General features: G+C 35.5%; 1 protein-coding gene across 1 annotated transcript; it reads right to left on the minus strand.

Annotated features, from left to right (window-relative positions):
• Positions 1-10,122: 10,122 nt before the first annotated feature.
• LOC146581506 (uncharacterized) lies at positions 10,123-12,426 on the minus strand. The gene is made up of 6 exons (XM_085246592.1): positions 12,367-12,426; positions 11,864-12,181; positions 11,429-11,785; positions 11,220-11,333; positions 10,934-10,983; positions 10,123-10,558 (listed from the first exon to the last, which is right to left on the minus strand). The coding sequence occupies exons 1-6, from the start codon at positions 12,407-12,409 to the stop codon at positions 10,439-10,441; spliced, it is 1,002 nt and encodes a 333-aa protein (XP_085102718.1). The 5' UTR covers positions 12,410-12,426; the 3' UTR covers positions 10,123-10,438.
• Positions 12,427-12,702: the final 276 nt, after the last annotated feature.

The raw sequence follows: 12,702 nt of genomic DNA on the forward strand, positions 1-12,702 counted from the left end.
AGGCATTCACGGGTAGTGGGAAATTCCGCAATTACACAAAATTGGCATGGAAAACGTGAAAAATATATGTAAATTTAAATATTATTATACTAGATTTTTTTGCAACAAAAAGCAACTAGCAGAAATTTAATTCTATAAGTTTAATAAATGTTTAAAACAGGAGTCTTTGAATTTGAAATAATGGTTAAAAGACATAAATAAACACAAGGTCATTATGTTAAAATGTACTTTATTATGATAGATTTATTTAACTGACTGCAGTAATAAGAACAGTCTTCTGCTGAACACCAACACCAAGGAGCTGGTGTTGGTGATCGCCTAAGCATCCTCACAGTAGGAGCTGCAGAGGTTCATCTCACTCCACTGCAGGACTCAAGAGGTTCAGGAGGTCCCTTAACCCCACTGCTATGAGACTTTTTAACAGCGACTCCTGATATGTTCATTGCACATTTGTTTCTTTTATTCTACTACATATTGGTTGTAATCATGAATTCTGAATTGCTTTAAAGCTGAAGCTGTCTGCTAAAACTAGCTGAAAAAGCTGAAAAGTTGCAGAAATTGTAAAAACTTTGCAGAAGCAAAGGAACTTTGCTAAAATGGAATAACTTAGCAGAACTGCAATATCTTAGAGGAAACATAATACTTGGCAGAAATACAATAGCATAGCAGAACTTAACAGAAATATTGTAACTTACCAGAAACATGATAACTTCTCAAAAATACAAGAATTTAGGAGAAATAGTATAAGATAACAGAAAGAATATATTTAGCCAAAAATACTTAAACATTACAGAAACATTATGATTTAGAAAAATAGTACAACATAGCAGGAATACTGTGATTTACCAGAAATACAATTATGGAGGACTAATACTTTAAAATGGGAGATATATTGATACACACACACATACACAGAGCCTAAAGGGAAGAGTATTTGTGCCATGGAGTCTTAACAAGAATGTGAGGTCCATATTAGAAAAGCTGGTAAAATCATAAAAGTTTGCAGAATTGTAATAAATGATGAATATGAATTACTGGTCTGTGACAGTGTATTAATTTGTAGGGAAAAAAACATGTTGACCAAGGTGGAATCGAACCCACGATCTTTGGCTTGCAGACCCATGTCATTACCAACTGCGCCACTGGGAAAGAGAGGAGCCGTTTTGAAAAACAGGGTAATGAGGAGTCAGAATTAGATCGCGGCGAGAGGCGAAAAACGCCGTTTTTTGGAGTTACAAAACGTTGTGTAACTCAAAACCTAGGTGGACTAGAAGCATAATTCTTGTACTACTGATCAGGCACCTCACTCCAGGAAGAAGGGCTGCAAGCCTGTCATCGTTTCCAGTGTGGCTTTGTATTCTTGGGGTAGCATCAGATTTTTCCCACAAATATTTAAAGGTAACCCTTATTTTGAGCTTATTTATTAAATCAAAAGTCTTCCATTGTGTAAATTATATTTGATATGTTTTTGTCTTCTTTTAGATTTAGATGCAGTGACCGGATGTGCTGCAGCTTTGTTAACTGTTTGGAAAACATCTGTTTGTGATGGTATTTAAAATTACACTTTAAGGTGACAGTTTCCATGTAATTTCAGTCCTTTTTCTAAACAAAAACATTTTTTAATTAACATATTTTTTTATTTGTTTTACCAGCACATCATTAGTCAAAGTTAAAAAGAGCCACATGTTACACCAACAATGAATTTTTGACTGTGTTTGTGTCACCAGATTTAACAAACAATATCAGACCTATGAAATAAGTAATTGCACCATTTTTGGATAAATGTGCAATTATATTGTTTTGTATTTTCAATTGTTGAATAATTATGTTATAGAACAAACTCAATCTGTTTAGCCAAACAACATAATTTGTTTGGTTAAATAGTGGATTTGTATAATTTTACTCTATAAGTACAGCAAGCTGAATTCATACAAACACACAGCTCTAAATCTTGAATTGTAGGATGCACAATAATGATCATTTAATTATTATGGACATTTAAATCAGAATCTATTGAACCATTACACATATTCTTAATAATTAATTATTTTTAAGAGAGAAGTGCATCAGCGTGTGAACATGAAAGTAATACCAGTCCACGCTCTCTCTGATGCTGCTGTTACCTTTAACTGTTAACTATGCACTTCTCTCTTAAAAATAATTTGATTTCTATTGTGTGGTCTTAAAAAAGTACGGGTGATTTAAAGATGCCAAGTTAAATGTTCAGTATGTTGGTCACACCAAACACATGCACTCTCCAGTTTCTTCTTCTCATCTAATGCAATCTTAATGGTAAATCAACAGGGTACCTGGTTGCATAATTAGGTACCCTGTTGAGGGTACCAGGGAGCGTCAGGGTGGACAACGAGGCCATGAGGCCTATAGTTAAAGTTTTTCAATTTGCAGTTTTCTCCAGCTGCGTTAAACTCCATGTCTGTCCCTGTGCTCACGTCTGCAGTCTGTCTCGTTCCTTTGAGGATTCTCTCTGCACAGTTTCACCCCTCATATAACAAACCTCTTAAACATGAAGATGTAATCTTGGCCTCTGGAACTGATGCCACTCCTGGTCGGCTGCCTGTTCACCTGTTGCTGTCTCAATCTTATTTGCCATGTCGTCTGTGCTTTCATCCTCACTGCAGACATGCACACACTCTGTGGGGTCCAGCCTGTACTCACAGTGTAGAGTAGCAGTGGCAGGTAAAGAAGAGGATCTTGGTAAATGTTTACCAAGATCCAATTCAGTCAACCAGTCTAAATATATTGAATTTGAATCTTAGAATGAGATAATCACATTAAAAGGCTTTCTCTCTCTCTCTCTCTCTCTCTCTCTCTCTCTCTCTCTCTCTCTCTCTCTCTCTCTGACACACACACACACACACACACACACACACACACACACACACACACACAGACAAACAGGGAGAGAGAAGTAAGTTTCTAGGTCAGCCTGGGAGCTGCTGAATTTGAATCCACCAATCAGAGAGGCTGTGTACTTTTTCCCGCCAAAACTGGTGCCTGCAGCACACAGAGAGACACAGGATTATTGCAGCCTATTTCTCATAGTGACGACTCCCCTCAAACAAATGACCATAATTTCCTAACCGTAGGGGCTAGAGCGGTCATTCTTACACCGTTTTGTTCAGAAGAGATGGGGGAATCTTCCAGTGTTAACAATTTATCATTAAAATATGAATTATTAAAGATATTTGACTTGTAATGCACCATAACTGAGTAGAGCGAAGCAAAAACTGCCTTGACTTGCCCTCAAACAACGCTTTCTAACTCTAAATCTATTTGGAGTATCGATATCATTCTTTCACCGTAAGAGACAGCAGGCTTTGGTGAACAATCATGGAAATTTTCAGGTCTCTGTGGAAATCCAACAAAAAGTTATGACGAGAGAAAAAAGTGGTTCATTTCCAGAGTTTGAAATCTGAAGAAATCTGAGCGAGGGACAAATTTCCTACCCTCAAACAAACATAATTCATGGCCAAATGGTAATAGGTGAGAAAACAATTCTTGAATTGTGAGCGTCAGGAGTGTCTGAAGATATACCAGGACAAGCCTCATGTCTTAACTTTGCTTCGTTAAGGAGATATGACGATTCGAATATGCCTCTCATTACAGAAATCCAGCGATGATTTTGAACAAACTCTCCATTGACTTTGTATGGAGAGTTTTCTGACCTTGTGTTGGTCTGAGGAGATTTGCCAAAATTCTATAAATCCCACAACAATGATAGTGACATTTTCTGAAAGCCAGCAAAAATACCTACGTTTTGATGTATAATTTGTGGAAGTTGAGTGAAAATTGAGCAAGTAGCAAGAAGTTGTTCGGACATGAAGTGAAAATTGCAAAACCTTCAGTGACACACTGGAAGCCAAGAGCATAGCAACCATAACAACGCATGTATTTTGTGAAAAATCACAATTGTGCAACTGAAAACTTTAAGAGGCATAAAAGTAAAATGGTAAAAGATTTGAAAAAGCTGAATCATACATCAATAGCCCAATAATTTGTGAACATTTTAAAGTTTGAATGGTTGTTCTAGGTGAAAGTATGAGGAAGTAGTTAAGTTTCAAAAACAAGCAAAATTTAGCAGAATTTTGGAAGTTTCCCATTCATTTCAATGGGACAAATTAAAGGAAAAAAGTGGAATATTTTAAAAAGTATAATAGCAAAAAATAGCAAAAATCATAGCGATCATTAGCAGAAATAGCAGAATAGTTTAAAATTTGAACGGTGAAAATCGGCTGAAAATTGTGGAAGTAGTTAAGTGCCAAAAAGTGTACGGAAGCAACTGGAATAATAAAGTATAAAGAACTAGAAAAATTTGCATTTCCTGCGAAAATGCAGTGTGGATGCTTAAAGCTGAAGCTGTATGCAAAAAGTAGCTGAAAAAGCTGAAAAGTTGCAGAAATTGTAAAAACTTTGCAGAAGCAAAAGAAGTTTGCTAAAATGGAATAACTTAGCAGAACTGCAATATCTTAGAGGAAACATAATACTTGGCAGAAATACAATAGCATAGCAGAATTTAGCAGAAATATTGTAACTTACCAGAAACATGATAACTTCTCAAAAATACAAGAATTAAGGAGAAATAGTATAAGATAACAGAAAGATTATATTTAGCCAAAAATACTTAAACATTACAGAAACACTATGATTTAGAAAAATAGTACAACAGAGCAGAAATATTGTGATTTACCAGAGACACTGTGATGAACTATGAATATTGTAATTTTAAATTGAGACTATGTTTTAGCACAAATATTATAATTTGGCAGAAATACTATAATTTAGCAGAAATACTATATTAAGCACAAATCCTATAAAAAGCAGAAATGGTATGATTAAGCACAAATACTACATTTAGTAGAAATACTTTGTTTTAGCACAAATCCCATAAAAAGCAGAAATACTGTACTATGATTTAGTAGAAAAACTATAATTAATCAGAAATACTAAATTTAGCAGAAATACTATATTAAGCACAAATACTATAAAAAGCAGAAATAGTATGATTAAGCATAAATACTACATTTAGCAGAAATACTATATTAAGCACAAATCCTATAAAAGCAGAAATAGTATATTAAGCACAAATCTTATAAAATAGCAGAAATAGTATGATTTAGCACAATAGTAATAAGTTAAACAGAAAAATTGGAAAAGCAAAATGGACAGCTGAAAAAATGCTGAACATGCTGAGGGTCCCTCAAATATACTTGTTAAATGACAAAAATCTGCAAAAAAATTTATTACAGCCACACAATTACAAATATGTACACATGAGGAAACACACATGCACAGAGAGACCCACACACAAGATCCAATTCAGTCAACCAGTCTAAATATATTGAATTTAAATCTTAGAATGAGATCATCCCATTAAAAGCCTTTCTCTCTCTCTCTCTCTCTCTCTCTCTCTCTGTCACACACACACACACACACACACACACACAGGGAGAGAGAAGTAAGTTTCTAGGTCAGCCTGGGAGCTGGTGAATTTGAATCCACCAATCAGAGAGGCTGTGCACTTTTCCCCACCAAAACAGGTGCATCTGTTTACACACGCAGCAGCACAGAGAGACACAGGATTTTTGCAGTCTATTTCTCATAGTGACGACTCCCCTCAAACAAATGACCGTAATTTCCTAACCGTAGGGGCTAGAACGGTCATTCTTACACCGTTTTGTTCAGAAGAGATGGGGGAATCTTCAAGTGTTGACAATTTAATATTAAAATATGAATTTTTAGAGATATATGACATGGATGACTTGTTGACTTAGAAGCCACGAATTCCCCAATATGCAAATTTGAATGCCTGAGACCACATATGTGATTGGCTGGCTGGGAAGCCGTGCAGGCCCTGATTTGTGGATTTGAATTCCTCAGCCCTCAGATATGATTGGCTGGCTTAGAAGCCACGAAGGCCCCAATATGCAAATTTGAATGCCTCAGGACACTTATTTGATTGGCTGGGAAACTGTGCAGGCCCTGATTTGAAAATTTGAATGTCTCAGTCCTCACAGAGGATTGGCTGCCTGGGGACCTGGCAGAAATATATAGAAATACTATTATTAAGCATAAATACTACATTTAGTAGAAATACTATGTTTTAGCACAAATATTATAAAAAGAAGAAAAACTATAATTTAGTAGAAATACTATATTAAGCACAAATCCTATAAAAAGCAGAAATACTATAATTTAGAACAAATAGTATAAAAAGCAGAAATACTATAATTTAGCAGAAATACTATGTTAAGCACAAATCCTATAAAAAGCAGAAATACTATAATTTAGCAGAAATACTATGTTAGGCACAAATCCTATAAAAAGCAGAAATACTATAATTTAGCAGAAATACTATATTAGGCATAAATCCTATGAAAAGCAGAAATAGTATGATTTAGCAGAAATACTGTATTTAGCACAAGTACCGAAAAGTACCAGAAATACTATGATTTAGCAGAATAGTAATAACTTATTGAAACACAAATGCACAGAGGGACACACAAACACAGGCTCTAATCCAGTCAACCAGTCTACCTATATTGAATTTAAATCCTACAATGACATGCTGCCAAATAAGGGCAGGGTCCTCTCTCTCCCACTAAACACACACACACACACACACACACACACACACACACACACACACAGAGGGAGAGAGCTGCCGAATTTAAATCCACCAATCAGAGTGGCTGTTTACGTTTTCCCGCCAAAACAGGTGCATCTTTTTACACACGCAGCAGCACAGAGAGGCACAGGATTATTGCAGCCTATTTCTCATAGTGAGGACTCCCCTCAAACAAATGACCATAATTTCCTAACCGTAGGGGCGAGAGCGGTCATTCTTACACTGTTTTGTTCAGAAGAGATGGGGGAATCTTCCAGTGTTAACAATTTATCATTAAAATGTGAATTTTTAGAGATATATGACATGGATGACTTGTTGACTTAGAAGCAACGAATTCCCCAATATGCAAATATGAATGCCTGAGACCACATATATGATTGGCTGGCTGGGAAGCCGTGCAGGCCCTGATTTGTGGATTTGAATTCCTCAGCACTCAGATATGATTGGCTGGCTTAGAAGCCATGAAGGCCCCAATATGCAAATTTGAATGCCTCAGGACACATATATGATTGGCTGGGAAGCCGTGCAGGCCCTGATTTGAAAATTTGAATTTCTCAGTCCTCACAGAGGATTGGCTGCCTGGGGACCTGGCAGAAATATATAGAAATACTATGATTAAGCATAAATACTACATTTAGTAGAAATACTATGTTTTAGCACAAATACTATAAAAAGCAGAAATACTATAATTTAGCAGAAATACTATATTAAGCACAAATCCTATAAAAAGCAGAAATAGGATGATTAAGCATAAACACTACATTTAGTAGAAATACTATGTTTGAGCAAAAATCCTATAAAAAGCAGAAATACTATATTAGGCACAAATCCCATAAAAAGCAGAAATAGTATGATTAAGCATAAATACTACATTTAGTAGAAATACTATGTTTTAGCACAAATAGTATAAAAAGCAGAAATATTGTAATTTAGCAGAAATACTATATTAGGCACAAATCTTATAAAATAGCAGAAATAGTATTATTTAGCACAATAGTAATAAGTTAAACAGAAAAATTGGAAAAGCAAAATGGACAGCTGAAAAAATGCTGAACATGCTGAGGGTCCCTCAAATATACTTGTTAAATGAAAAAATCAGCAAAAAAATGCACAGGGAGAGAGAAGTAAGTTTCTAGGTCAGCCTGGGAGCTGCTGAATTTGAATCCACCAATCAGAGAGCCTGTGTACTTTTTCCCGCCAAAACATGTGCCTCTTTTTACACACGCAGCACAGAGAGGCACAGGATTATTGCAGCCTATTTCTCATAGTGAGGACTCCCCTCAAACAAATGACCATAATTTCCAAACCGTAGGGGCTAGAGCGGTCATTCTTACACCGTTTTGTTCAGAAGAGATGGGGGAATCTTCCAGTGTTTACAATTTATCATTAAAATATGAATTATTAAAGATATTTGACTTGTAATGCACCATAACTGAGTAGAGCGAAGCAAAAACTGCCTTGACTTGCCCTCAAACAACGCTTTCTAACTCAAAATCTATTTGGAGTATCGATATCATTCTTTCACCGTAAGAGACAGCAGGCTTTGGTGAACAATCATGGAAATTTTCAGGTCTCTGTGGAAATCCAACAAAAAGTTATGACGAGAGAAAAAAGTGGTTCATTTCCACAGTTTGAAATCTGAAGAAATCTGAGCGAAGGACGAATTTCCTACCCTCAAACAAGTCCAACTCATTTCAGAACGGTAATAGGTGAGAAAGAAATTCTTGAATTGTGAGCGTCAGGGGTGTCTGAAGATATTCGGGGACAAGCCTCATGTCTTAACTTTGCTTCGTTAAGGAGATATGACGATTCGAATATGCCTCTCATTACAGAAATCCAGCGGTGATTTTGAACAAGCTCTCCATTCACTTTATATGGAGAGTTTTCTGACCTTGTGTTAGTCTGAGGAGATTTGCAAAAATTCTATAAATCCCACAACAATGATGGTGACATTTTCTGAAAGCCAGCAAAAATACCTACGTTTTGATGTATAATTTGTGGAAGTTGAGTGAAAATTGAGCAAGTAGCAGGAAGTTGTTCGGACATGAAGTGAAAATTGCAAAACCTTCAGTGGCACACTGGAAGCCAAGAGCATAGCAACCATAACAACGCATGTATTTTGTGAAAAATCACAATTTTGCAACTCAAAACTTTAAGAGGCATAAAAGTAAAACAGTAGAAGATTTGAAAAAGCTGAATCATACCTGAATAGCCCAATAATTTGTGAACATTTTAAAATTTGAATGGTTGTTCTAGGTGAAAATATGAGGAAGTAGTTAAGTTTCAAAAACAAGCAAATTTTAGCAGAATTGCTGAAGTTTCCCATTCATTTCAATGGGACAAATTAAAGGAAAAAAGCTTAATATTTTAAAAAGTATAATAGTTAAAAATACCAAAAGTCATAGCGCACATTAGCAGAAGAAGCAGAATAGTTTAAAATTTGAACGGTGAAAATCGGCTGAAAATTGTGGAAGTAGTTAAGTGCCAAAAAGTGTACGGAAGCAACTAGAATAATAATAATAAAGAATAAAGAGAAACAGGAACTCAATAGTGTGGATGCTTAAAGCATCCACACAATAAAGAGAAACAGGAACTCAATAGTGTGGATGCTTAAAGCATCCACACAATTAGCAAGATCCTATAGAACGTGACTGCATAACCCTACTCAAGAAAATTTAAATAAATGTAAGTGTTGGGAAAAATGTGTATTCTTCTAGTAAATAAACTCTTCAAACTTGTTTAGTGAAATCCGCCTTTTGAGTCCACTCATCTGGCATCTGATGTGACAAAACTGCATTGTAACATTGTTTCTCAAATCAATACCAACCATAGTTCTATAAGCAAAGTTATTGCTGACATAATGACTTTTTTTTTGCATTAAAGGCTTTCTAAATTGTTATTTTAAAGATGTAGATGAGATTTAACAATAAATATTGTATAGAATCTGTCCAAATACAGAAAAAATAGGAAAATAAGCACTAAAATGTGTGTTTTGGATTGTTCCTTTTAGAAATAAAATATCTTGGAAGCAAAAATATAAAAAAAAAATTCTTGTACTGTATTGCATTAATTACAAAGAAAAAAACAACAACTGACACCTCAAAAATATATTTTTAATTACAAAGAGTAGGACAATCATTGAATACAGTTTAAAATCAGGGATTTGAGAAATGCGACAAAACTAAATTTCTAGCTTTGAGAGCCAGTCAGTAATGAAGCAAATAAACTGTTAACAGTTAATATTTAATGAAGAGGAAAAAAAAACATGACTAAAGGGTCACAAATATAGAATTTCAGGAGATTGTCATGGACATTTTAAATAAACCCGCAAACACCTTGGTGAGCATGATTTAAAGTGAGTTTAATAACATATTGCAATATGGAGAGACTCTGGTCAAATACCTAAGCAGTCTCTGACGATGGCTGCCGCCCTTACATCTTATATACAAACAGACAAAGACATTCCACAACTCCTACATGTTGCCCAATCTCACAGGCCTATACCTTCCCTTCAAAGAGAGAGGGAGAGAGAGAGGTAAAGAATTACACATGTTTTTGCCGAGCCGTCACCTAGAGATTAGCAGGAGTCTCACCATCTGTTTAACGTCTCCCATGAACTAACAATGGCTCCTTTCTGTGTGTGTGTATATATGTGTGATAGAGCATAAGGCCCACTTGTGGTGCACATGCATACAACTGGTGAAAATGTAATTCTACAATTACTAAAGTTATATGGTTAAAACATGTGATCAATACAAAAAAAAGCAATCTTCCACGACATTGTTACTGGCATCAGCGTTTAACTTGAGAGTAGACACTGTGTTCAGCACCCTCTCTCTTCCTTTTTCCTCTTGTTTTTCTTTCAGAGAAATTCAGTGCAGCGTAGTTTAGTTCATCATCAGCTTCTTCAGTCTGTGCCGTAGTTAAAAACAGTTATATAAAAATAAAATTATATAATTGAGATAGAGTTAGGTAGATAGTCTAAGGAGCTTGGAAAGAAAAGCGTCTGGACTTCTTTGAGTTGCTTGAAGACGTTTCACCTCTCATCCGAGAAGCTTCTTCAGTTCTAAGGGTCAAATGGTGGAGAGTCCCAGATTTAAACCCAGTGGGACTTTCCCCCACTGGGGATGAGAGATGAAATGTCTTCAAGCAACTCAAAGAAGTCCAGACGCTTTTCTTTCCAAGCTCCTTAGACTACGATGACCTGGATGACTGAGAACCTTCACAGACAGTTAGATAGAAAAACAATTGTCACATCTTTTAACACCAATAATTATTATTACTTACAAGTTGGTGCGAGGTTTCAGTTTGTATATCTGATAAAGCACCTTCATTTCCTAAGAATAAAAATAATAAATAAATAAATAGTGAAATGAACTTAACTGTGTCATTTGACTTAGAACCTAAAAATCTCATGCATAGAAATACATTGTTCTAATAAAATATATTAGATTGATTAATTACTAACCACTATAAACACCTCAATTATTGCAGATTCTATTCATCGTTCTTCTGTAGAACTTATGATATTGTATATAAAATGTATAAATGTTTTACTTTTTATAACGCTTACCTCTATGTGATTTACATACTTGTTGGTTGAAGATGAGGAACGCGTTTCCAATCACAGAAACAGCCAAACAAACTATTAATATCGTGCTCTGAATGAATACTGTCTCAGTTGATTCTACAAAAACAAACAAACAAAAAGTTCTCAAACATTTTTATCACTCGTGCTGATTTTGTAAACAGAACTTCCAGTTTTTAAATAGAAAATCATACCAAGTTCCAGTGTAATTCCCTTTCCAAATAATATCTCCCCACATGTGGCCACAGCACAGTAGTAGGTCCCAGCATCAGAGGAGCTGACGTTCTTAGAGAACTGAAAAACACATCTATCCTGAGGGTCAGAACTTTTCTCACAGTCATTACTTCTATTTGTGTCAGTGTAGATGATGTTTGGATGAGCATTATTTGATCCAGTTCTGAACCAGAGAATATTGAGACCTCCTGGACATGTCTGGTTGTCAGAGTCAGAGAAGACTGAACACTGAAGAGTCATCGTGTCTCCTGAACGAACTGGGTTTGATTCTATCTGCAGCTGACTAACTGTATAGTTTGATGTCCTCTGAGTGTTTCCTGTAATAAAAAAAGATTTTTTTTCAAAACACGTTTTAAAACAATTTCAAACTTTGTAAAAGCATGTCAGTTTATTACCTTTTACCAACAAATACGTCCCACTCCATTTAACTCCAATCCTTTCTGTGTTTGCACAGTGATAGATTCCCTCATCGTCTTGATCTGCTTTCAAAATGGTCAGGCTGGCAAAATCATCACCTATGTCAAATTTCAAACTAGTAAATTCAGGACCAAAAGTAGGTTCTGTAGATTTGAATACTGTCATTATTAACTTCAGAGTTTCCCCAAAGCTCTGCTTGTACCAGTGGACTCCTCTACTGCTGAGCTCTTTGGGTATAGCACATGTTATAGTCGCTGGTTCACCAAGCTGAACAGTTTTCACTGGAACTACAGTATCTGAATTAAGAGAAAGCAGAAAAATAAAATCTTGTTTGATATATATTTAACTTGCACTACATGCAAGGTACATGTAGTGCAAGGTAACTTAGAAGTGCAAAACTATTTTTACAGCAATTTATATGCATCTGTTTGACAAGTAAATTCTTAAGAACATTTTTAGACAAATTTAAAAAAGCACTTACATCCTTGGTGAATTAAAAACAATGTAATCCATAAGATGATCATCTTGACAGTGCTTCTGTTGGAGACCACACTGGTATTTCAGTGAGTGGAGGAGGCAAGATGGTTGTTTTAGGTCAGACGGTATCTGATTGGTTAACACACAATAGATTCAAAAGTACATTTCCTGTCGCAATTGCCTCATCCTGGGCTTTGCAAAACCTATCACCTCTCTTTCATCTTCTGTTGCAACTGTCCATTTTCCAAACAATAACACCGTATAGTAATGTATAATGTATAATGTGTATGTGTTAGTCCCCATAGGGAAATTACTCCTCTGCATTTAACCCATTCACCCA

The sequence above is a fragment of the Mchenga conophoros genome, linkage group LG2 (assembly GCF_057382185.1).
Source record: "Mchenga conophoros isolate Kocher_MC1m ecotype Shallow Benthic linkage group LG2, M_conophoros_male_GT1.1, whole genome shotgun sequence".
NCBI classification, from domain to species: domain Eukaryota; kingdom Metazoa; phylum Chordata; class Actinopteri; order Cichliformes; family Cichlidae; genus Mchenga; species Mchenga conophoros.

Bases quoted from the DNA above. Each gene is read 5' to 3' on its own strand.
- LOC146581506 (XM_085246592.1), bottom strand. From the start codon at position 12,409: ATGATCATCTTATGGATTACATTGTTTTTAATTCACCAAGGAT. The intron at 12,182-12,366 runs GTAAGTGCTTTT...CTCTTAATTCAG, and splicing joins GTTTTTAATTCACCAAGGAT to ATACTGTAGTTCCAGTGAAA. The intron at 10,984-11,219 runs GTAAGCGTTATA...TTTTATTCTTAG, and splicing joins AGTATGTAAATCACATAGAG to GAAATGAAGGTGCTTTATCA.